At 32.6% G+C, this 27389-nt stretch overlaps 1 protein-coding gene across 3 annotated transcripts; it reads right to left on the bottom strand.

Annotated features, from left to right (window-relative positions):
* Positions 1 to 26364, bottom strand: LOC120069925 (sugar transporter ERD6-like 5). Of its 3 annotated transcripts, none has more exons than XM_039021763.1 (18): positions 26005 to 26364; positions 24572 to 24634; positions 23725 to 23814; positions 23567 to 23626; positions 23086 to 23151; positions 4934 to 4999; positions 4017 to 4092; positions 3864 to 3928; positions 3492 to 3584; positions 3317 to 3397; positions 2901 to 2985; positions 2485 to 2528; positions 2334 to 2396; positions 2193 to 2252; positions 2038 to 2091; positions 1145 to 1204; positions 263 to 377; positions 1 to 158 (listed from the first exon to the last, which is right to left on the bottom strand). In XM_039021763.1, exons 1-18 carry the CDS (start codon positions 26170 to 26172, stop codon positions 28 to 30), a joined length of 1440 nt encoding a protein of 479 aa, XP_038877691.1. In that variant the 5' UTR covers positions 26173 to 26364; the 3' UTR covers positions 1 to 27. The 3 variants fall into 3 exon arrangements, 2 of the variants coding, with proteins under 2 accessions (XP_038877691.1, XP_038877690.1); XM_039021762.1 differs by lacking the exons at positions 1 to 158; positions 263 to 377; positions 1145 to 1204; ... (8 more) ...; positions 4017 to 4092; positions 4934 to 4999 and adding exons at positions 19536 to 19852; positions 19942 to 20056; positions 20374 to 20433; ... (8 more) ...; positions 22130 to 22205; positions 22950 to 23015 and having other exon boundaries at positions 26005 to 26318; XR_005479722.1 differs by lacking the exons at positions 1 to 158; positions 263 to 377; positions 1145 to 1204; ... (8 more) ...; positions 4017 to 4092; positions 4934 to 4999 and adding exons at positions 20001 to 20056; positions 20374 to 20433; positions 20533 to 20726; ... (7 more) ...; positions 22130 to 22205; positions 22950 to 23015 and having other exon boundaries at positions 26005 to 26323.
* Between the last annotated feature and the right edge of the window lie 1025 nt (positions 26365 to 27389).

The raw sequence follows: 27389 nt of genomic DNA, 5'->3' as shown, positions 1-27389 counted from the left end.
GAATTACTTTAGTGAATCAACAAAAATTCAACTTTTGGTAGATAGAGGGTTCATTGCAGCTTGAATTTCTTCCAAAGTTCTACCCTTAGTTTCAGGTACAAATTTTGCAACAAACAGAACTGTGAAGCCACATATGCTTGAGAATATGAAAAAGATACCTTCCAAAGTTAGCAGAAAAAACACCAAATTACTCATCCATAGACCATTCAAATTCAATGTAATCAGATGATTCTAAAGGTGAAAGTTTTGGCTTCTTTTTTACCTGAAGAGCTCCAATTCAAAAGAAAGTTGAAACTATATGAGACGATCCAAGAGCCTAGCCAACTCACTAAAGTAACCAAGCTACCAGCCAATCCCTTCATGTTTATAGGAAATATCTGAACAAGTAGAAATTGAATCAAGTCAATCAACGAATTTCCAAACAGAATTTTGTTCGTATGGCCCCGTTGGATAACCATTTGGTTTTCGATTTTTAGTTTTTGGAAATTGATCCTATAAACACTCATTCTATCTTTAGATTCCTTACTTTGTGATCTACTTTTTACTAAAGTTTTAAAAAACCAGCCTCAATTTTTTTTAAACTAAAAAAAAATTAGTTTTTTAAATCTTGTTTTTATTTTTGGAATTTGGTTAAGAATTCAATTCTTTTAGTTAAGAAAGATGAAAATTATTGAAAGACCTTTAGAGGAAATAGACTTAATTTTCAAAATCCAAAAACCAAATAGTTATCAAATAAGGTCTTTGTTTTTGTTTTTGGATTTTGAAAATTAAACATATTTTCTTTCAATTTCTTATAATGATTTGCATTTTTCTCTAGTCTAAGAGTTGAATTCTTAACCAAATTTCAAAAACAAGGACAAATTTTTAAAAACTACTTGGTTTAGTTTTCAAAATCCGGTTTGGTTTATGAAAGCCTTGGTAAAAAATAGATGACAAAGAAAGAAATTTAGATGTGGAAAAGTGTTTATAGACTTAATCTTCAAAAACTAAAAACCAAAAATCAAACGGTTACCAATCGAGACCATAGATTTATAAATTCTAATCAAACAAAAATATGGTGGCCTCCATGTTTTAACTCCATATCAAATGTTCTGCTATCATAATGTAAAAAGGACCATCCCTAATGAAGCTTGTAAATTCATACCTCTGACATTATGACCCAAGGAATTGCTCCCATGCCTAACGCGAAAGATCCCACGAATGTCTGTAGAAATAACCAAGTCCAAGAAAAAAATTACCTAAGGACTCCAATCTTAAAAGAATAAGAGAAAGGAAAGTTAACCAGATTCAATGAGATCACTATCAGCCACTTACAATTTTACTTGTACCAAAAGAACTAGGCTCTCATTTAAATGAATGTGAATTAACAAAAGATGACAAATGGCTAATGAAGATGAATCCACTGCAAGCTAACTATGAGGATGTGAGAGTACTAATAAGAGATATTATATTGGTAATACTAGTAGGATATAATGGCCCAGGCCCACGATCCAGAATACAAATTTGACAGTTGGTATTTCCTACATCCCCTCTAACCTGATAATGTCATCATTGCTTGTCTTGAATGCTTCTAAGAGTGAAGACTATCCTCACTAACCATCCGGGATCATTTTAGCATGTTTTATTTTCATTCAAAGCTTCTTAGAAAATTCTCAAGAGATCACTCTATATAGGATTACTTTAAGCTAGACACGCTTAATTTTGGAGTTCCAAAGAGTGAGCCATTAGAAAGGAAGATGTTTTATATCCAAAGCGCCCCTTTATGTTCTACTTGTAATACCGGAGTTCAGGAGGGGTACAATAAATGAGTTGAGATCACATCTAAATGTGCATCTTGGTGGTTTATCCATCTTGTGGGACTTAATCGAGAGAGATAATCCTCTCGAAAGCCTATTAACTATTGTAGTTTCTTCAACGATATTGCAAGATAGTCCTCCCTAAACTTCAAAACTAGTTTCCAATGGCTGAATACCCTGCTATGGAAAGAAAAAAGAAAGGATACTCATGCCTATATTTCTGTGTTAATCTCTACATTACCAGTACACCAAAAAATGCCAATATGGGAGAGCCAGATAGCCATAGTTGGAGATCCTGCACATTCAAAATCAGGTTTCTTTTAGAACATGATGATGAATCATGAAATCTGCCATGGCCACTGGATTCACAATTGCGGATAGAAGCTAGAAGTAAACCTTTAAGAGAAACGACAATGCGATACCTAAGCAACCCAAGCAAGTGCCCGACGCAGAAATCTGTTTGAATTCAAAGTTTCCATTAGCTTGTTTGTTACTTCATGTCAGTCTAAACAATGTGGATTTTGTATTATCACATACCATCAAAAGCGGTCGTCGTCCTGATACATCCATCAAAACTACACCAAGAGAAGTCATTAGTATCTGAAACATCATTAAGGCCAAAATATAAGCTAAAGGAGGGTGTTTTTGCAATCACATTTGAGGAATGTGTATGAAGTGATAGAAAAACCTGAATAACAGCCAATGCTATAGTCCCGATATTCCCCGAAAATCCTGTCAGAATCTAGAGGATTAATTTTCTTTCAAGGGACCTAATGTTTTCTTATCAACCCAACCGTTTATACCTCATTTGGTAACCATTTCTTTTTTTAAAATCAAGTCTATTTTTTCTCAACTATTTTACAATAATTTGCATCTTTTTTAAATAAAAGAGTTAATTGTTAGCCAAACTCCAAAAACACAAACAAGATTTTAAAAACTACTTTTTTAGTTTTTCAAAATTTGACTCGATTTTTGAAACATGGGTAAAAATAGACTACAGAGCAAGAAATCCAAAGATAGAAAAGATATTTATAAATTTAATATTCAAAAATTAAAAACTAAATTATTATCAAATGGGGTGTTTGTATTTGAATTTTCACATACCAGCTGTAGTGAATAAAGATTTTACATAGAATCCAATGCCATTAACCCCTCCAAATTGTTGAAGTGCCATAAGGCCAACTCCTGCCTGACACAGTTAGATCAAAGTCACCATATAAACAAAGGACAAAGAGATATGCGATTCTAAAAATTCAATAATTGAAGGATATGTTTGGGAGTGATTTCAAAATAGTTAAGATCGCTCTTTTCATTTTCAAAATCACTCTTAAACATGTTTTTATCATTGAAAATCAATTTTGACGATATGAAAAATTACATTTAAAATTGTAAAAATTAAATATTAGTTTACTTTTGAGTGATTAAGGTCGTGACTCGTGTTTCAAAATGATTTTGAACATGGAAAAAGAAATTTTAACAACTTCAATATCACTCCCAAAAGATCAAATTTGAAGGCTTACAATGAGAGAACGTGCATATTGCCTTTCGAATAAGTCAAGAACACTTGGCTCAGGGAGCTGTTTAAGAAGTTCTGTGAATTCCTATAAGGTTAGGAAACACACATGAAGCCTTTGATTGATAAGGGAAAAAAAGGGAAAAAAAAACTAGAACAACAAAGGAAAATGAAAAGTATACTTGAATCTCTAAAATTTCTGCAGAAATATCTTTACTCGCCCCCCTAAGACGTTGGAGAGCAACTTCACAATCCGACTCTCGATCGTTATTTGCCTACATACAACAAAAATTCTTGAATAAAGTTATTGATAGATTCATATAAAAGTAATTTAGTGTCACTTTCATAACCATTATTTACTACTTTTTGCAAAACAGTAACACTTTTTTTTTCTATCAATGCGTATGACGGGGAAATCAAACTTCTAACTTTGAGGTTGAAAATACAGGCATTATGATAATTGAGTTATACTCATTTTAGCATAATACACTTTTTCACGTCTTTTCGAACAAATATAAGTAATAGAACCAATTATGAATTTGAGAGTGAGATACCAGCCATCTAGGAGACTCTGGAATGAAGGGAAGTCCTAGGAGTTGTACTAGACATGGAATTGCTCCTGTAACATAATCAGGACAGTGAGAAATCACTTCCCATTAAACCCTATTCATCTTAAGTCTCAAAATAATGTATAGTAGAAACGCTACCAATTAGAGCAAGAGCCCTCCAGTTCACAAAAGCTCCAATCAGCCATGTCAGTGAAACACCAAAACATATCATCAACTGTACAATCAACATAATAAGGTATTGGAGAGATATCCATAATAATATTGTAGTTCTCTTTTTATTCCTTTTTTTACAACAGAAGTGAGAGTGGGAAATTTTCTACCCATGTTATCATATACTTAATTATTATTCCTAAAAGTACTACCCAATGTAATTATCTTCTAATATTTATGAATGTTCATCCCTAAAAAACTTCTATAAACTATAACTAAAAATAACCAAATCTATGAAAAAAGGTCCAACATAGCCTTGTGGAAAGCTCTTCTAATGGAATTTCATTAGGGATCTTGCCTCCTTTAATTACTTTAGAACTCAAGGACATAGCTGCACAACGTATAGAATAGATACGGTTCACAACGTTGTTATCTTACATCTTTTAGTTACTATTCTCTCCCCTTCTATGCTTAAGTCAGATTTATAACATGTGTTAGACATTTTTATATACGGGTATTCGAGTGATAATTTTTTTTTTTGAAATGTTAGGATATCTCCTGACGAGAAAACTCAAGAACAACAAAGAACACTAAATGATAGAAATATATATTATAATATTTAAAGAAGTTACAATATAGCATAGTCTTTCGAGAGGGCAACTCTCTCCCAAATTAGAAATACTACCAAATTCTTCACACTCTTGCTCACAATCGACTCCCTCTATTTATAACTAAAAATCGTTACAAACTTCATATCTAATTACTAATATCCCCTTACTAATAGTCATACTAATCATTCTACTTTCTTCCTAACTAGGGGTTCTTACACAAACATCATACTAGAAGCCGAGTAGATGACGATTTTGTGTCAACGACATAGAAATTCATGATGGTTTTTCTTTTACCTGATGAACTGTTGTAAATGCTCCTCGAAATTCCTTTGGTGTTATTTCTGCTATAAAGACAGGAACCTGTTAGACCAGGCTCATACTTTAGTTAATTTTCTTTAAATATGTGGATAAAATAGAACTAATTGTAAATGAACAAGAGTTGGAATTCTTGCAACATATACCACAAAAGAGATAACTCCCATTCCGAATCCGACCAGCATTCGTCCTATATCCAACCACCAAGCAGTCTATCAACAGTCACCACCAATTGACAAGTCAAGTCAAGTCAAGTTTTTCCTTCAAATTCAACGATGGAAGTATCCACCAACATGTTGATATATCCATAAACTGAAGGGTTCGATATCGATATTAAATATCCATTGATATTTTCGGTATCTTTTATAATGCTCATAGAACATAAAAAATATCTACTTAAGATAGTCTTGAAGGTATAACTATCTCAATCAGATGAAATAAAATTCAAACAGACCTTAGAAAATGCTATAAAAAACCACCCTAAGAGGCAAAATATCTCTGCAAAGCCCATTGTCTGCTCAGAAAACAAGGGAAAACAGATCAAAGAAGTTTACTGAAAAACTCTATAGCTAAGAATGACTTTAAGAATAAAAAAGGAATCTCTCGGTCGAAAATAGGAAAAAGGAAGAAGAGAAGAAGGAAATGGGAGTGGGAATGAATAAACTTACACCTCTTCTACCAATACAATCAGCCAGTTTTCCACTCAAAATAGCACCGATCATTGCTCCAATTGTCAATATTGAACCAAAGACTGAATACTGTACGATCATCAAATAATAATTTGAGAACTAGATACAAAATGAACCTAAGAAGCACAGATACAGATAAAAACATGGATACAACATGATACTGACACAGTGACACATCAGTTTTTTAAAAAATTTGAGACGGGGACACGCCATGGACACATTTATTAAAAACATACATTTTTTAACATATATATCATTTTTAAACAAGAAGGAAATTTAAAGTTAATGAGTTTATTTATTTCTATGCTTAAAAAAATTAATTTGTTGTATTTCGCTCTCAACTTTTATTATTTTTGTCATCTATGTGTTGACTTAGTATGTGTAAGAAGGGTTTGATGCATGTCTACCAAATGTTGGTCCTATTTTGGCTTTGTACAACTAGTGTCTAACATATCTATTGCATTAACAAGTGTTTGATACGTGTCCAACAAGTGTCGGAGTATCCAAGTGTCCAACATGTGTCGAAGACGGACACACTAACCAAATTAAAATGTCCGTACTTCTTAGAAATGAACAAATTAGTTACATTAATTGAATCATTAGATAAATATGAGAATTTTTAACTTATTTAAACAACTATTGACCAGTTGATATGATGGTTTTCAGGAGCCAACCTTAAAAGCAAAGTTGTTCAAAGATTGTTAGATAGAATAAAAACATGTAATTTCTCCCATTTTCTCTCCATCATTCGATAAAAGCAGTGTTCAATTCATTAAATAGGTTAAATTATAATTGTTGTCTTCAAACTTTTAAGGTTGTGTTTAACACGTCCTTGAACTTTCAAAATGTTTAAATAGACCTCTAAACCTACAATTCTATCTTTAAAAGTGCCTATTTGAACCTTCAATTTTGTGTCTAATGGATGCCTATTTATAGAAAAGTTTGTGTCTAATTCGTCGTTTGATAGTTCAAGATTCTATTAAACAGAAAATTGAAAGACCAAAGATTTATATGACACTTCAAAGTGGAAGAACCTAGTAAGACACAAAATTAGAAATTTAGGGACCTATTCATCAATCATCACAATCTTAAAAATATTTATTTAACCTATTAATACTAAATTTCACTCTAATTGATTGGCTGATTTTCGTACCATTTTACTTCAACCATCATAAATCAAAGATAACAATAATTTGTAATTTTCATTCACCTCTGAGACAGTAAGAGCCAGGTCGGTCATGATGCCAGACTGAGAAGGTGATGAATATCCAATCTGACAAAAATGAAAACATCACAACCCATTATTTTCAAATCAATCAAAATTATGGAAGAATTTAAAGGAGTTTTTTTTTGTATGGTTGACCCAAATTTGATTGGGTTAATGTCAAATAATTTTGCTTACATCACACAGTACTATCCAACTTAACTTCTCCTTACTGTCCATTTGCAGTCGAAAGTTCGCATCCATCACGAATTGATGAGATCCCAAATGCAATTTCAAGGTGCATTGCGATTTTTATAAAAATTTCACAATGTTATGACTTTTTTTTAACTTTTCTCGAACGTGAAAATCGTGTTCAGGGTCTCAGCAATTTGTGACAAATGAAAACAATTAAACTCGCAATCGCAAATGGACAATTTAATGTTGGTAAGTGATTTATGACTAAACAAAAAGTTAGTTTTCATTGGTTTTAAAAATACCGGTCATTGGGTCACCTGTACAAAAGTCTCAAAATCTCTAGAGTCACTTCTTCTCTAAGCACCCCTCTTGGCTTAAAAGAGTTCTAATTTTTCTAGTGCTTTTAGAATTACCTAACCAAACACTAAAAAAGTCTAAAAATTGTTTCCATGAAAGGCAAAAGCAAACGTTCAAATTGAAGATACCGAACAATGTACTTAATGATAATTGTGCATTAATAAAAGATGACTCATTCACAAGCTCTTTTATGATTAATTGACTCACTCCCCACAAATGTATGAAATCTAACCTTTGCAATCGTGTCTATCAATAGTTCGTACGTGAGTAGAAAATTAGATTTCATACTTTGATAGGAGACAGGTCATCAATCATAAAAGATCCTTAATAAAAAGGTTTTATAATGAAAAATGACAGCAACGACAGAGGTAAAGCGTAGGGGAACTTACGGCTGTACCGAAAACGTATGAGCCAGAAACCGCAACCAAAGTGGTGAAAACGATGGCGAAGGTGGTGCCGGAGCTGCCTTGTGGATCATGATTGTGGGTTTGGATTAGAGGAGAGAACTCGGCCTTGTCATCGCTCTGTTCGTTCATATTGGACCGGAGGGCGAAGAAGATGGAGGAGGAGGAGGAGAGAAATGAGAAGGATGAAACAATGAATGAAAATGGAGTAGAAGAATTGAATGGGGAGAGAGTAAGTTAGTTAAGGAGTATCCTATTATAAAGGGGATCTTTCATGACTCCTTGTAAATTTTCGGGAGTAGAATACATGGCAATGCCATCCCGCTTTAACCGTCTTAGCTAACACGTTAACAACCTTTTCATTCTCTTTTTTTTTATTATTAAAAAAAAAAACCCAAAACTCTTTTGTAGGACCACTTTATTCTTAAAAACATATTTGACGTGACACATAATAAATAAGAGCCGTTTTCGTACTTTGGTAGTAGTAGAAAATTTCATCGTATATACTATTCTCATTCAGCATTTGACACGCTATTTGATGATAAATTATTTTAATCTTTGAGCCTGTAATTCTTTAATGTTGTAGTATTATATATTTTTGTGTGCATCATGGACTTTTTTATGTAGTTCATTTAAGAACCGACAAGAGAAATAACAAATTTTAAAGTTTTATAGAAAAATGGCAAAATGTTTCAAAATTATAAAAATAGCAAAACAAATTTATATATAGAAAATCCTAATTAGTAAGTGATAAAACTTTCCTGAACATTCTAGAACCACAAGAACGCGTGTATGCGAGAGAAGATAATGTACCAATGAAGTTATTGTTGGCAAGTGGGTATTTGAAAAAATTGTAACTTCAAGATGATGTGACTATTGGAAATTTGATTGTATTTGACATCAAACCAATTGTAGGGAGTCATCGTCCTTGAAAGCCAACTTTAAACACTATTAATCCTAAAACATCATTGTTGACAACGATGTTTAGAGTAGAAACAAAATCAGGAAACATGTATGCGAGCAAAAAAGGTCAACGACTTGGCGAGGGTGGCAGTCAAAAGCTAGCCAAGATGCAATTGCTGACATGAGATTAACAAGGAGAAAAAGAGATTTTGGGGACAGCTAGTTGATAGTGATAATGATAATGATAATGATAATGATAAACAAGACGAGATTTAGAATTTTTTTTGTTATCTTATTTTAATAATAATGATAATGATAGTAATATTATTGATATTAATATTAATATTAATAAAAAAACCGAACAAAACATATGTATCTATTTATATATTTATATATAAACACACATGTTTCAAAAATTTAAAGTTTAATTCTCATTTATATGTTTCTTTTTAAGTATAACAAGTCATTTTTAAGTGTTTCGATATGAAAAATTGAAAACATCGAAAATATGAAAAAAAAAATCAAATTAATTTAATAACGATATATATAAAATAATGAAAAAAATATTTAGATATGATTGAATTTGTAACAAACATTTAAAAAAATTAAAAGTTAGTTAGATAAAATTAAATTTGATAATAAAAGATAAATTCAAATATAAATTAGAGAGAAAAATCAGGAAGTTTTTGTTTATCGTGATTAACAATAAGTAGTTAGATCAAATCTAATTTAATAATAAAATATAAATTCAAATATGATTTGGGGAGAAAAATCAGGAAAGGAGTTCGTTTATTTACCATTACATTGTTTTCATAATTCTATTTTCATTTAGACTTCAACAATTACACTGTATCTATAACTCCATCAACCACAAAACCTATGAAAGAAGCTTGACTCGTTATAGAGGCATAGCAAAAATAACAAGACTGCAAAAGTAAATATTTATTTATTTGTCAAACACAAATTAATGGTATAATAATATAATAAGATGATAATGGATAAAAGGTGATTAAAAAAATACAAAAAATGATTAAAAAAATGAAATATATAGATTGTTAGATGATAATATGTATAGAATTTTAAGTAAAATCCTAATCAGGATAAAAACATTTAATTCAAATTTAAAATAATAAAAAAAACAAATAAAATAATATAAAATCTAAAGATATATTATAATTAAAATAAAAATAGTGATAAACAAATAAAAAAATTGATTAATTCTGAATATTTTCGAAAGATGGCTAAATCAAATAAACAGATAGCTAATTTAAATCAATTAGAGAGAAAAATAAGGAAGAGATTGGTTTATTTTAAATCAATAGGTGAAGTAGTTATTAAAATCTAATTTCAATATTAAAAATAAATCCAAATTCTAAAAGATGGCGAAAATTGTGGAATGAGGCCCATTTCAGTTTTGAAATTGGATATGTTAGATTATAATATGATTAATTTGGTTATCAATTACATTGTATTTATATCCTGGTTATTAAGCAAGCTTTCCACACTGTATTTATATTTTGGTTATTAATAAAGCTCTACACTTACACTGTATTTATATTTTGGTTATTAATAAAGCTCTACACTTACACTGTATATAATATTTTGGATATACGAACCAACTAAGGGTAAGTCAGGTATTATCAAAATGTCAACTAAATTAGTAACTAAATATGAAATATGTACAATTGAATCTAATAACATATACGTAGCAATTTAAACCTTTAAAAATATAGAAAGATATCCGGTTATTTATTAAAAATATGTATAAAATAATGAAAAATAATTCAAGCGGTTGAATAAATTTAAAATTTGATTAGATAAATGAAATTTGATAATATATGAATATTTAAAATATAAATTTGATAGAAAAATTTGGATATTTAATTCAAGTGAGATTAATTCGAAAAGTGGTTATACATAATCTAAATTAATAATAAAATATGCATTGAAATGTTAACTATGGAAAATTAGCAAGGGTGGTTATTTTGAAGAAAGCGATTATTTTTAGTTTTTCAAATGAATAAGAAGGTGAAGAACTAAGGCATCAGCAATTACTTGTATACAGAATCTTATCATTGTTTATGATTCTACATTTACTATGTATTTATAGTTCCATCAATAATAAAAGTTATGAACTAGATAGGGTAAAATAGGGATTTGAAAATTTGTGACCATGTGTATTACATGTGAGTTACCATAAATTTTATTATTTATCGATTTTGTCATTTTTTTATTGTTTGGTTGGAGTGAGCTGTAAAAATATGGATGGAATTCCTGATGCATGAATATTACTTTTTGAAAGAAAAAATATACTTTGGTTGGACCTAATAAAAGTGTACCATCGCAAAAAAATATATATATATATCTTTCTAAATTAATTTTTTTAAAATTTTATTTTTACTATATTAAAAAATTAAAAGCATAAAGTCGTACTTAATCATTACTTTTACTTCTTTTTACTGTCACTTTTTTCTTAAACTCGCAAGTTTTGAGCATACCAAGCTCTACAGAAAGTTTCTATACTTATGGAGTAAAGTGTAATTAATCACTATCAATAAAATGGGAGCATATTTTGTTTTTGAGTTCAATGACTGCATGGTGTGAATTTGAACCAACAATATTTGAGATTTTGAGAGTGATATTGAAATGAGAAATTACTTTCGTCATGTTTAAAACCACTTCAAAAAACTTTTAATCACTCAAAAAAATCAATTTAATATTTAATTTTACACTTTTAATCACATTTTTCGTACTATAAAAATTGATTTGGAATGATTAACCCCATTTTTTCGAGTGATTCACTCCGAATAAAGAGACTTTACCTTTTGAATACAATAAAATGCAGAAATTGAAATACAGAAAGTAAACCTAAACTAAAAGCTAAGATTTAAGATGTAGGATGTGACGTAGAATGTTAGATGATCAAATCATGGATGTGTTGCAGTTTTGGGCTCTATTTATAATCGTGGAGAAGTACTCAATCTACCTTAGACATAGGTTGTGTAAGTGTTTAATTTAAAAAATGAGTTATTTTGGAAGAAATTAGAATGTTTAATAGCCACTTAAAATAGTTTTCTTCAAGTGTATTTTAATAAAAATGAGTTTTTTGAAAAACACTTTTTTCTTAAGTCAATCCAAACGGATCCATAATAAGATTCATCCCCTCTAATTCATGCAAAAATCAAGCAATCAAAATAAATTTGTCAATCAAGATATGTCATTTCTCCTGATTTCAACAGTATGTTGAAGAGGTCTAGATGTGGGGGCACAATGTGGCATCTTCATGCAAACAACTTTACTTCAAAGATGGCGCAAAATGTGAGTGCATCTTAGGGGGGTGTTTGACTCACCAACATGAGTTGAGTTGAGTTGGTATAATATACCAACTCATTGTTTGTCCCACCAACTTTAAATGTTGGTGGAGTTGAGTTAGTATATTTTACCAACTCACCTCAACTATCCCTTCTTCCCATATTTTCAATAACTCCACCTATCGGCCACTGTCACACTTCGAGTACTAACTCTAGGCTCTGACAACCACCTACGATGACAAGTCCGGCGACCAACTCTGGACTCTAACAACCACCTTCGATGACAATTTCGACAGCGAAATCCGAACTCTGACAACCACCTCCAATGACAGCTTTGGCAACCAACTCTGAGTTCCGACAACCTTCGTGCGACCAACCTCGATAACCAATTATTGCTTCTGACAACGACCTCTGGTGACCCAACTCCGACGACCACCTTCATGCTACCAACTTCGACGACCAATTGGTTCCAACAAAAAAATCTGATGACCAACTTCGACAATCATCTTTGTAGGCTCCGACTACAAACTCAGATGAAAATCACCTTTGAGCGAGTAACTCCAATGACCAACTCGAGGCTTCGAAAACTACCTTCGATGACAAACTCTGACAACCAACTCTAATACCACCTTCATGCTACTAACTTCGGGCTCTGATAGTCACATTCGACTACAATCTCTAGCGAAAATCATCTTTGATGATCAACTTCGACGACCACTTTCCCCCTAACCAACTCCGGATTCGAAATCCACCTCCAATGACAAACTTTGACAACCAACTCCAATACACCTTCATGTGACCAACTTCAGGTTCCGACAACCACCTCCAATTACAAACTCCAGAAAAAATCATCTTTGATAATCAACTTCGACAACCACTTTTGACTACTATAAGACTAATGACGGTTAAAATATGTTGTAGGGTTGTTGATTATATAAAAAATATTATTTTATCTACATTAAGTGCAATATTTATATGTAATGAATTCATATATCAAACATGTGTTAAGAATATTTAGACGAAAAATATGGATGTAGTTGAAAAGTACGTAACATATAACAAAAAAAAAAACTATGAAATGAAACTTTTTTTTTCCTAGAATATTTTCCAGCAAGAATTAGTAAAAAATACAAATTTGTTCTCTGATGATCCTCTAAATTTAGAGGAAATGAAAGTGAAACTGTTGAAGAAATATAGTGACATTTCATTGGTTGTTACGATGATGGGAGAGATTTAATTAAAAGTATTCATGACATAGTAAAAAGATAGAGCAACAATAGAAAGAAGAAGAAAAAGAAAAAGATGGCAATGAAATTCATAGAGAAAAATTAGCTAGAATCAAAAGTTTTGATTTCAATTCAGTTTCCATTTTATTTAACCATATTTCTACAAGAAATGTAATGAGTTAATTGTTGTTCATTTCCCAAAAAAGAAAGAAAGAAAGAAACAAAAGTTTTAAAAATTAAAAGAAAAAATTGCAATCCATATTTTATTCAAACAAACATGGGTAGAATTATTGAATAAAAATGTTTCAAAACAAAAATAGTAATCATAAAAAGGGGAAATTTTCACAAAATGATCCAAAACCCCAAAACTTTTCTACTAATGATCTCTTCCTAAAAACTTTTCTACCACTAACCTTTTCCCCATGTGAAATTTCAAAATTACCCTAAGTTTTCTTCATTCTTCAAACCGCACCACATTTCTTCTTCCTTCAACGATTTCTTCAACCCTTATTCAATGTGCATTCAATACACCACCAACATTCTACCAAAACATTTATTCCCAACTAATATTCTGAAGATAATGGAACGTCACTCTCATTATTCACTTTCTGTCGTCGAACTTCTCACGAAATTCTCTCATTGTTCTCTCGTAGCTTTCTCTCAGAGTTTCAGCCCAATGACTTCAGATTCTCTCGTAGCTTTCATCATCGGATTCAGTCTACATTTCTTCTTCCTTCAACGGTTTCTTCAGTCCTTCATTCAATGTACGATTTCTTCTCCCAGATCACTTTCATAATAAGTGTCGTTTAGCATTAAATTATTGGATGATCGTTTATACATTATTATGGGATCGTTTATACATTACTATGCAATCGTTTACTATGTGATCGTGTATAAATTACTAAACGATCGTTCATAAATTACAATACGATCGTATAGTAAATTATAAACGATCGTGTAGTAATTTATACACGATCGTACTACACGATCGTTCACAATGATTTGTTTATCCCATTGTAGATCAGTGGTGCTACTTCGCATTTTTGTACGATTTGGTGGGGATTGGGATGAGTTTGAAGAAAATATGTTGGTGGTCATATGAAAGGTCTGAAAGTCAGAAATGATATAACAGTCAGTGAACTAGTGAGTATGATGCACCAACGACTGAATATTGATTCGGATATGTTTGATATATACATCAAATATTGCTACAATCTATTGGTCCCGGCTCCCCCAATTGACATAGTCGACAACGAAGATCTTAGTTTCTTTTTAGAAGGCAGTGAGACATCCCAGATGCCATTATTTGTATTAGTTACACCTTGTGAAAGTCATGGAGTACACCAGCATTGCAATCCAACTGATCAACCCAATCCAATTCATACCATGTCTTCATTTGATGATCAAAGTTCTCTTGAAATGAGAACTGGTAATCATCGACAAACAAAAAGTTGGGTTATTGGATACTTAATAAGGTCAAAATACGAAAAAGTTGGTTGAACCTACCGCCTAAGGGATATAATTGAGGACGTCCGACGAGAATAGAGAGTGAACATTACCTACGGACAGGCTTATCACGAGTACGGATTGGTGTATGCATAAGGGTCGCCAGAAGGATCATATGTTGTTGTTAGGGAATATGGTGAGGCACTTAAGCTTGCAAATCTAGGTACCATATTTGAGGTTGAAGTAGAGGACGGACAATACTTTAAGTACGTCTTCATGGCACTTGGTCCGTGTATCAGGGGTTTTCTAAACTACATCCGCCCAGTAATCATTGTTGATGGGACCCATTTGCATGAGAAATACAAAAGTATATTGTTAATAACAACGTGTATCAATGGAAATAACAACATATATCCTAACGCCTTCAGTATTGTAGATGGTGAGAATGATGCATCATGGACTTGGTTCATGACTCATTTGAAGACTTCGATAAGAGACGTTCCCAATCTCGTGATTATATCAGATTGTCACATCTCAATTGCAAAGGCTATTGCAAGGATATTCCCTGATGCATTTCATGCCCTGTGTATAAACCATATTTGGAACAATTTGGTGGACAAATTCAAGAATAAGGACATAATCCCACACTTCCACCTAGCGGCGAAAGCATATAGAATGTCTGACTTTCAGATGTATTGGGCTAAGCTCCATCAATATCCTGGTGTGACGACCTATCTTGAGAAGGTTGGATTACAATGGTGGGCAAGGGTTTATCAAGTCCATTGTAGGTATGACAAGATGACGACAAATATAGTAGAATGCCTCAATGGAGTGTTGAAAGATGCCCGAGAACTACCAATCACAAAGCTATTAAAGCATATCTGCGAGTGGCTGCAAGGTTGGTTCTGAAGGAACTCTTAATGAAGAGCATCCATGAGCACATTCAGATCTTTCCGATTTCATTGTGACCGAAATACAACACACACATTCTATCAAACAGTTATGCAATTTAACATTAATTAATGACATGCTTTGATAAATAAAATACAAGGGAATGAGTTCACATACCAGTTGAAGACTCGTCAATTTCGAACTCAACGCAGCGGAAGAACCTCTACATACTCTATCACCAAACAAAACAGTCGGCTACGGCAGCACGATCGTCTACACAAACAAGCACGAGCAAGCAGGAGCGGGGACAACACCACCACTTAGAGCCCTTAGTATTCTCGGAGTGAGAATCTAAAGTGTGGTCTTTGGTGAATTTGGTAGAGGTTGGAGGAACGGGCTGATTGTGTAGATGATAAGCAAGTGGGAGAAAAAGCTATAGTATAGTGGGGATGCTTATCGTTTAGACAAAGCTACACGATCGTGTAGGTTTTACTAAGTGATCGTCTAGTAATAGGTAAACGATCGTTTAGAAAACACGACATGCTAGGCGATCGTTTATGAAAGCTAAGCGATCATTTCGAGAAAGCCGTTTTGCCTCTATAGTTACATCTCACTCCTTAAGTACCACTGATTCCTCTAATGAACAATACAACATAGTCCAACTATGTGTGAACACCTCTCAGCCCAAGAGAAGATGTGTGGCGCCATATCGTTCAAGCCCTGGCCATTGAGGGAGCTATCTATCTACTTGCCCCTGCTTTGGGGAAGGAGTGAATTCCATCTTATGTAGCTGAGTTCCCAACTCCCAAATCAGACGAATCCCCAAAATGGTAGGTTTGAATCGGCGATCTGACCACTTGCACCCATACAAATCAAAGAACCGCCCTCAATGGCAGGAGTTCCCAACTCACTCAAGATTGAGGTCATGTTACCTACAGTCATTCTAATGAAGTTAAGTCTCTGTCATTACAGTGTTATATAATGAGACGTTAATAGTTCATGGTTAGGTCTTATACAAACTCTTTGTATAGGACGCCCCTGCTCGCATGTCTCCTACACGAATGATCAGGATCAGACCATCTGTGACAAGTCATAACACTTGTGACCATTCCACAAAGCGGACCGCATCCGTAGCGTTACCAGGATAATGTTTCCCTCCTATATCCATATACTACAAACCATTTTGGTTATCACTCAAGACATGATCCACTTGTATGTCACCACATACATGCTTAAGTTACATACAGATAACCAGGGATTTTATGTTTATTGGTTTGTGGTAAAACAAATAAAACATACAACTGAGCAAAATCAAAATATGAAGTAAATATCATATATTATACAACACAAGCGTTCGTACAAACTACAGGACACGAGACTTTAGGGCATCAACCCCACCAGTTTCTATATCCAACGTACATACGCAATGGCATGCACAAACATTGTAACTGATTACGCAATGAGTATTCTTAAGGAATCAGAAATGATATCAAGAACATATCGTGTTTCTTCGGTGGATATGCATATAATTAATGTGAACGATGGATATTTGGGGGGGTTGGTTGAACTTCGTTCACGGACATGTATGTATATGAAGTGTAATTGCCTCGAGATCCCATGCTCCCATGCAATATCTGCAGCGACCTTGAGAAACATTGATGTTCAAACATTATGTTCAAAATGGTTTACAGTTGAGTGTGTGCTTGCTGCTTATGCTGAACCAATCTTCCTAGTCGGACAAAGTTAAGAATGGGCTGGAGATGTTGGAGATTTTGAACCAATTCTACCACTGCAAAAGGTAGTAAGTGTAGGTCGACGTCAAACCGTCAGGATAACTTCAATTGGAGAAGAGTCACGATAAATACATAGGTATACACGATATGATCAGAGAGGACATAACAAGAAAACGTGCAGATAAACATTGATAACACCTGGCACTGGCTCATCTAGACTAAACAATATGTAATTTTTGCTTTGTTTTTCTGTACAACACCAATTATACTATACAATATGTAATTTTAGCACCAATTATACTATACAAATTTATACCATACAATATGTAATTTTAGCACCAATTATACTATACAATATGTAATTGTAGTACAAATTTATCTAAACGATTGCTTAGTTATTTATTTGCTTAGCTCTTTATTTACTTAGTTAGATGTACAACACCAATTGTATTTTAAAAATTTAGCACAAATTTATCTAAACGATCGCATAACAAAAACTAAACAATTGCATAACAAAACCTAAACGATCGTTTAACAAACACTAAACGATCGCATAACAGATATCTCAACAATCGTATAACAAAAGCTAAATGACCACGTAATAGTTAGCCAAACGATCGCATAATAGATATCTAAACGATCGCGTAATAGTTAGCTAAACGATCACTTAGTATTTTCTAAACGATCGCATAACAAAATTTAAATGATCATTTAACAAAAACTATACGATCGCATAACAGTTATCTTAACGATTGCATAATAGATATCTCAACAATCGTATAACAAAAACTAAACGATTGCGTAACAGTTAGCCAAACGATCACATAATGGATATCTAAATGATCGCGTAACATTTAGCTAAACGATCACTACTATACAATCGCTTAGTAATCTCTATCCAAAGATTGTGTGACATTTAGCTAAACGATTGCTTAGTATTTTTTATACAATTGCGTAACATTTAGCTAAACAAGACGCACGTTCACCAAACGGTCTAAAGGCTTTTTAAAAACTGGGTGTAATTTTAGAATTTCGTATGAGGAAAGTGGTAGAAAAGTTTTTAGGAAGAGGTCATTGGTAGAAAAGTTTTTGGGTTTCGGGTTATTTTGTGAAATTTTCCCATAAAAAGCATAGACATGAACTCCTGACATCCTATCTCAATTCCACGTTTCAAATAGCCCCTTAATGTCTTTCAATCCTCCTCTTCGATGCTTAGTTCAAGCCTTCAAGTGACCTTGTGGCCACATCCTGAGCGCTATCTTGGTTGCATTTTACATTTTCTACCCAATGCTTTTAAAACACATCAAAACTAACAAAAATGACCCAAATATTACTAAAGCATGCAAATTTCACAAATCATGATTAGAGACACCTTTTTTTTTTTTTTTACTTTTACCTAAGGTTGCTCTTTTTGGTATGACCTACAAAAACTTAATCTCTTCACAACTTAAATAAAGGCCTAAATAATTGAATATCATCAATGAAGATGGTAGTTTTTCGGAAAAAAGACATCTTATCAACAATGATGAAAATGAAAAACGGTTGTGTGAAAGAGACAATGCTTCATTAGAGAGATGAGAGTGAGAGCGTGACAAAGATGAGGGTCAGAGAGGCTTTGAGAGAGAGAGATAGGATGTGGAGAGGTGACACAAAATAAAACTTAGAATAACAAAACCCTAAAACACCACATAAAGCCGATTTAAATTGAACTGCTTTTAAAAATCTACACCCATAAATCAAACCAAATTCAATCAGTTCTTAAACATCGTAATCCAACCCAATTCAAGCAGTTACCTAATTCAACTCAATCCTTACAGTTTGAGTTAGATTGCTTTGAATTCTTACCGTTACTTAATCTTTTGTACACTCCTAATCAACATTCTTATCAATGTATCGAGTATGTCACTGATATATCAACATTGGCTTACACAAGCATAGCATATATGATATATACATTGTTTGGACTCCATATTCTCAACGGTATATTGTATTTTTTGCTTTCTTAATGCAAGTTGAGCTTCTAGAAATTTTTGCCAAATTGAAAAGCAGTTGTTACTTTAGCAAGTTACTTTTTTACTTTTTCAAGTGGCCCTTTTTAAAATTTAGAAACCAAAATAGAATAAATCTAAAAATTTAAAATACCACTAGCAGAAGAAATATGTTTTTTTATTTTAATTTTTTAGATTCAGGTTATTTACTATGGGACACAAATTGGACTTGACTTGCAGAATGTTCATAATACATAATACTAGACAGTAAATCATATTACAATTCCATATCAGAATGAATTATTATTGGAAAATAACATCCAATATCTGAATCAAAGCTATTGTCATCATTTTTTAAATTCAAACTAAAAAGAATTCAATGATGGTTCATATGGATTATTTGTGGGAACCAACAAATGTTCAACTTTGGGTAGATAAAGGGTTCATTGCAGCTTGAATTTCTTCCAAAGTTCTACCCTTAGTTTCAGGTACAAACTTTGCAACAAACAAAACTGTGAGGCCACATATGCTTGAGAATATGAAAAAGATACCTTCCAAAGTTAAACAGAAACACCAAATTACTCATCCATTCACAATCAATACAAGATATTCAAAAGGTGAGAATTGTAGCTTTTTTTACCTGTAGAGCTCCAATGAAAAAGAAAGTTGAAACTGTATGAGACAATCCAAGAGCCTAGCCAACTCACTAAAGTAACCAAGCTGCCAGCCAATCCCTTCATGTTTATAGGAAATATCTGAACAAATAGAATTTGCAATGAATCAAGTCAATCAACAACAAATTCTGATAGAGAGTTTTGTTTTTAGTTAAATCAATCTCTGTCTGAACTTGCCATTCTTTGAGGACAACCAAATTTCAAAAGTCTGAAAACAAGCTTGTGAAAACTACACTGTTGTGCATGTTTGTTGTTAAATTTTGGGTAGAATTTTAAATCGTTATTTGTGAAGCAAAGAAAAGAGCTATGCAACTTCAAAACATGTTTTAACTCAATATCAACGTTCTGTTGTCATTAGGTAAAAAGGGTCATTCCTAATGAAGTTTATAAATTCATACCTCCGACATTATGACCCAAGGAATTGCTCCCATGCCCAACGAGAAAGATCCCGAGAACGTCTGTTTATAAAAATAACCAAGTCCAAGAGAAAAATTACCAAAGGACTTAAATTGAAAGTTCACCAGATTCAATGACTGATCAGCCAGTTGGAATTTTACTTGTACCAAAAGAACTAGGCTCTCATTTAATTTGATGTGGATTAACAAAAAGTTGGCAAATGGCCAATGACAACAAATCTACTAAGAGCTTGTAAAGAAATGTGGTGTTTTTCCATGGTCAATCCATAATTCAACATTACCAGTACACCGACAAGTGCCAACATGGGAGAACCAGATCGCCATAGTTGGAGATCCTGCACGTTCAAAATCAGGGCTCTTTTAGAATATGATGATGAATTATGAAAGCTCCCATGCCGACTGGATTCAATTGCAGAAAGAAGCTAGAAAGTAAACCTTAAAGAGGAACGATAATGCAACACATAAACAACCCACGCAAGTTCCTGCTGCAGAAATCTGTTTGAATTCAAAGTTTTTATTAGCTTGTTTGTGACTTCAAGTCAGTATAAACATCGTGCATTTGTATTGCATAGTATACCATCAAAAGCGGTCGTCGTCCTGATATATCCATCAAAACCACACCAAGAGCAGTCATTGGTATCTGTAAAATCATTGGAAACAATGAGAAAAAAGGATGGTTCTTGCAATCACGTTTGTGGAACGTGTATAATGCGATAGAAAAACCTGAACAGCAGCCAATGCTATAGTTCCAATATTTCCTGAAAACCCTGTCAGAATAGAGAGGATTTTACTTCTTTTAACTTCCGCAATCTTAACTTATTATAAGAACACATTAATGTTCGGATTTTTGAATACCAGCCGAAGTGAATAAAGATTTTACGTAGAATCCTATGCCATTAACACCTCCAAATTGTTGCAGTACCATAAGGCCGACTCCTACCTGGCACAAATAGCTCAAAGTCACCACCATATAGACAAGAGATGAAGAGTTATGTTTTATTAAAAACTCCATGATTAATCTCAAATTTGAAGGCTCACAATGAGAGAACGTGCATATTGCCTTTGGAATAAATCAAGAACACTTGGTTCAGGGAGCTGTTTAAGCAATTCTGTGTATTCCTACAAGGTTAGGAAAACAAACACATATGAAGCCATTGTTCAATAAAAAGAAGGAAAAAGAAAAAGTAGAAGAAAAAAGGAAAATGAAAAATATACTTGAATCTCTAAAACTTCTGCAGAAATATCTTTACTCTTCCCCCTTAGCCGTTGGAGAGCAGCTTCACAATCTAGCCCTTGGTCGTTCTTTGCCTACAAACAGTACTATTTTCTTGATTAGATTTATTTGATAGATTGCTATTAAGATAGTTTAGTGTCAGTTACATAACCATTTTGTTATTGTTAGTTTTCCTGACCTGAAAAATAAACTTATTTACAAAACCAAACATTTCTAGAAATCAAAGCTGAGTTTTACAAGAACAAAAAACAGAAAACAAAAGTATTATCATATGGGACCTAATATTCACTTTGTCTCTTCAAACAAATGTCAAGTGTAATAGAACCGGCTATGAATTTGACAGTGTGACATACCAGCCATCTAGGAGACTCTGGAGTGAAAGGAAGACCTACGAGTTGTATTAGAGATGGAATCGCTCCTGCAGGACAATCATCATAGTGAGAAAACACTTCCCTTAAACCATCTTCATCTTAAGTGTCAAACTCGTGCAAGTAGAAACGCTACCAATTAGAGCAAGAGTCCTCCAGTTCACAAAAGCTCCAATCAGCCATGTCAGTGAAACACCAAAACATATCATCAGCTGTACAATCAACATTATAAGGAAATTATATATTATTGAGTTAAGAGTATGTTGTAGACATTTTTCTATTTGTTTGATTTTTTTCTCTTTTTACAAGTAATTTTGTATCGTGGATGCAAAACTTTCAAACCCACTAGAATACTAGATTTTGCTAGATGAGCTGTCACTCCTCTCCCAATGAAAATTAGGTCACTGATTTCAACTTTTCTCCCATACCCCTATCCCAATGAAATCAGATCTGCTAATAATCATGGATGTTTACCATACTATAAAGCAAGGAGATCATTATTAGAGAAACACTCAAAAATCGAGTGTTTGTCACTATATTTTATCTCTCACTAAATGGTCATCCATATTAAAAAAATAATAAATAAATAAATTGTGTACCTTATAATTAAAAATGACCAAATATATGCCAAAAAGTCCAATACACGCTTAGAAGCTCATCAAATAAAATATTGTTCAATGGATCTTGCCTCCTAATTAGTAATTACTTTAGAGCTCAAGGCGATAGTTGTACAAACTATAAACAGATCTTGTTTAGTTAGGTCAAGTGATCTTGCCTTCCTGTAATAATTATCCATCCTCTTCTACCCCAAGTCAACCTTACTATAAAAGACATGTACGTTCGTTGATCTAGATATGAATATTTAACTGACAATTTTGTTTCAAACATTACAACAGAATATGTACGTGGTAGTTCTTCTTCAATGACAGAGAAATTCATGATCATTTGCAGTTTACCTGATGAACTGTTATAAATGCTCCTCGAAGTTCCTTGGGTGTTATTTCTGCTATAAAGACAGGAACCTACGCACAATTAGGTCATACATAAGAGCTATTGTAAATAAACAGAGTTGAGAGTTCTTGTAACATATACCACGTAAGAGATAACTCCCATTCCGAATCCTACTAGTATTCGTCCTATATCCAACCACCAAGCAGCCTATCAGTAGTCAGCACCAATTTAGATGTGAGGTTTTTCATTCAAATTAACAACAATATGAAAAAACTTTGTCCTTAAAATGTAGGAAAGGGATGGAGAGGGAGAGAAGGAAACCTCGTTTTTTTTTTTCAATTGAACTTCAAAAAGTCTTAGTTCTTTAATGACACTATATTTGTTTGTCTTTTTAATTTTGTTACTGAATTCCCAGAAAAACAATTCAGCTTTAATAACTAGCTAAATGTAAGACTGCCTCGAGAAGCACTTTTATCAAAACTTAATAGTACATTTTTTATGCATGCATACTTCAAGTGTTAAGTATATAATTAATCACTTTTAATTTGGTTGTAACATTTTGATGACTTAGAGACTTGAAAGTCGAACTATCTCAACCAGATGAAAGAAAATTCAAAGAGACCTTAGAGAATGCTATAAGAAACCACCCCAAGAGGCAAAAGATCTCTGCAAAACCCATTGTCTGCTCACAAAACAAAGGAAATAGATCAAAAAGGTTCATTGAAAGCTCGAAATAGCCAAAAATGATTTTAAAAAGAAAATAGGAATGACTAAACTTACACCTCTTCTACCAATATAATCTGCCAGTTTTCCACTCACAATAGCACCAATCATTGCTCCAATTGTCAATATTGAACCAAAGACTGAATACTGTACAATCATCAAAGAATAATTTGAGAACTAGATAGAGAATGAACAAACTTACATTTATTGAATCATTAAACAAGATAGATGAATTTACATCTTATTCTAATTAGATTTGAAACTTTCAAAGTTGTATCTAGGAAGTCCTTGAACTTAGAAAATGCCTAATAGACTTAACTTTCAATTTTATGTTAAAAAATGTCTAATAGGTTCATGAACTTTTGATTTATGTCAAATAAATCCCTCAATTATTTGACATTTTTTAAAATTCAGTCCTATCACTGGAGGGACACGATTAGATTTTGTATCTAATTTCCTGTTCCTTCCCTTCCCATTTATATATAATAGTTTCGTGAGTTTTAAAAAATGACTCAAAAGGTAAGAGATCTAATAGACTCAAAATTGAAAGCTTACATATTAATTAAATATACTTTTAAAGTTTAGAGATATATTAGACATAAAGTCAAACATTTACGACCTATTAGACACTTTTAAAAGTTTAGGAATCTATTACACAAGATCCTCAAAATTTGTAAAATAAACATGCAAATTAACCTCTTTGACATTGAATAATACTGTAATGGGTTATATCGTACCACTTTACATTTTTTTTAATTATTTTATGAAAGAACTTTCACTGAGAAAAAATTGGGGAAAAGAAAACGTACCATTTTACTTGGTAAGAACCAAACACCAATTATAAACAGGAATAAAACACATTACATAATAAATGAAAGACAATAAGCATCTGTAATTCATTCACCTCTGATACAGTAAGATCCAGGTCAGTCATGATTCCAGACTCTGAAGGTGATGAATATCCAATCTGAGAAAAAGCATCAGAAAGCATTATTTTCAAATCTCCCAGTAGCTATGGGTGCGTTTGGAGTCACCTCTTCTCTACGCACACTTGGAAGAAGAATTTTTCTCGAAAGCATTTTAATTATTTTTAGATTTTGTAGAATTATCAAAAACCACTTTCAACTAGCTGAACATAATAAATATATATATATTTTTTGTATCCATGAGTGTCTAGGCCAGCTTACGCGCATCTCGACTTATCTCACAGACAACCTACTTGACCCTATAACATTAGGTGTCAAGGAAATCATAGGATATTAAATTTCAAGTAAGTGACCACCATGGATTCGAATATAATAAAAATTTTGAAAAGTGTTTCCAATAAACTAAAAGCACCTTTTCCATTCCACAAGTCATCCCAAACTCACTTTTAACATTCAAATTGAAAGCAACTTACAATTTACTATAGCGCTAGGTAAATGGTCAGAAATAGCCCTAAAAAGTTTTTTTCTTTTACAACTAGCATACTTTTGAAAAACTCTTTGAAATAGTTTTTCTCGGTGTTTTCCGGCCGAGATTGACCATTGAGATTTGAATAAAAAACTAGCTTTATCCAAACTATTGATTCTTTTGGGCTTTCTTAGTGAAATCTCACCCAATTGAACTAAGATTTTACATGATTTTTGTAACATTTACAAATCTTATACCAAATCTTACATCTTCTGAAATTTTCTCCAAATTTTGTAATCTTTACCAATTCTTATATCAAATGTTATGTAAGATTTGGGAAATATTAGGTAAGATTAGAAAAATTATGTAAATTTCATGTTACTGAGATTCCACTAGGAAAGTCCAAAATAATCAACAATTTGGATATAAGATGAAAAAATTAATTTTTTATTCAAATCTCGGGACTTGATCTCGGCCGGGAAGCACCAAGAAAAACTATTTAAACAATTTTTCAAAACGTGTGCTAGTTGGAAAAGGAGGAAACAATTTAGGGCTATTTCTGAAAGTTCCTATAACGCTCCTAAAGCTTAATTTATTTTATTGATTTATTTTTTTGGAAGAAAATACGACAAGTGGTCCTCCTAAAAACAATTTAAATTAGTTTTACTATTTTTAGAATTTTCAAAATCAACCTTTAATCTCTCATCAATACCATAAAAATTGTTTAAAAGTATATACACTATGAATGCGTGGAAAGCACTTTTCCATTTCCCCCATCCAAAACTCATCCCAAACTTAACCCTAAACATTCAAATTGAAAGCACCTAACAATTTACTCACGATCCATTTGTTAACATCATCCCATTCATTTCACATCAAAAGCTAGCAATATGAATTAAAGTTTGCCTCTACAAACCTTTTTATGAAAAAGAAATAAACACTTACGGCAGTCCCAAAAACGTATGAGCCAGATACAGCAACCAAAGTGCTGAAAATGAGGGCGAAAGTGGCGGAGGCAGGAGCTCGGCCGCCGCTGGAGCCGCCGTGGAAGTCATGATTATGGGTTTCGATTAAAGGACACAACTCGCCTTTCTCCTCGCTCTGTTTGCCCATGTTGGATGCTCTGCAGAAGAGGAGGAGAAATGAGGATTAAGAAGATGATGAATCTCTGAAATTGAATTAGAATAATTGAAAAATTATGCACTATGGTCCTTCAAATTTGGAATTTTACAACTAAAATAATTATGATTTGGAATTATAGAAAGATTATTGTTTATTATTATTATTATTAGATTATCCTATTATGTGGCATGCCAATCATCATTGAGATATTACTTATGGGTAGATAAGGTCAAGACTGTTTTAACAACGAAATTTAAACAAAAGTTGATGGCATTCGAGCTTTTCATAGATGAGATATTACTTAGGTCTCCTTTTTTTTCACAGATTTATAATTACATTGCTTGTAATGCACGATGAATCAACGTCTCTAGCGACTGGCTTAAAGATTAAGCCCATAAATCGATATCGTTAGTGTCTAATGGGACTAGAATTATTTAGAGATGTCCCTGTTTTAGCGGATGAGACTGAATTATGATGTAATTCTATTTTGTCTTTCATATGTATGTATGTATGTATGTATATGTATATGTATATATATATTCTTATCAACAAATGTGAAAATGAGAAGGAAAGACCTAGGTTAGTTGACCTATATATACATCATAGTTACTCTAAAAGGAAGTCAATTCTCATCTCTAAATTCGAGAAATAAATTATTATAAATTTGAAACTTTATGGACTAAGTTGTTTTAAATTAAAGTTTAGGGACTAAATCATTACTTCAATTTAGATTTTGGGTCATTTTTCATTATTGGAGCCTATGATTTTGAATTGTACACCCTTCGATCGAATTGGTCATTCTTAACCCCATTCTGTACTAAGGTCAAGGGTGACTCTCATGGGATTTAGTCTTGTGGCCCACTTAAGTCAAGTCCATTTGAGCATTGAGTCATATATTTTAGTTTAGATTTTATCTTTGTCCCACCTTATTCAAATAATGGTAAATTTATTTCGGATCTTCTTGAGTTCAAATCTACTCCAAACATTTTCAAAGTTGAAAAATATATGAAAAATAGGCAAAACTCTATCTCAATGATTTTATTACAAAAATATAATGTATACACAATTTAGCATATACATTGTTTTACTCATCTAAATTTGAACTAAAGTTTCTCTTAAAAAAATACAACCAAAGTTTTCAATTTAGCCTTAGTTCTATCAAGGAAAAAATAATATGCTTATCGATATTGCAGACATTTTTTTATTGG

Source organism: Benincasa hispida, unplaced genomic scaffold, assembly GCF_009727055.1.
Source record: "Benincasa hispida cultivar B227 unplaced genomic scaffold, ASM972705v1 Contig686, whole genome shotgun sequence".
In the NCBI taxonomy this organism is placed as follows: Eukaryota; Viridiplantae; Streptophyta; class Magnoliopsida; order Cucurbitales; family Cucurbitaceae; genus Benincasa; species Benincasa hispida.
Note: the sequence above shows the minus strand (reverse complement) of the source record. Positions and strands in the feature narration are given on the sequence as shown.

What these genes read in the sequence shown, in the direction of transcription:
- LOC120069925 (XM_039021763.1), bottom strand. Translation starts at nt 26,172, where the DNA reads ATGGGCAAACAGAGCGAGGAGAAAGGCGAGTTGTGTCCTTTAATCGAA. An exon ending in CAGAGTCTCCTAGATGGCTG is followed by an intron (nt 3,585 to 3,863) that starts GTATCTCACTCT and finishes TGTTGTATGTAG; the next exon opens with GCAAATAACGATCGAGAGTC. An exon ending in GACGACGACCGCTTTTGATG is followed by an intron (nt 2,253 to 2,333) that starts GTATGTGATAAT and finishes GAATTCAAACAG; the next exon opens with ATTTCTGCGTCGGGCACTTG.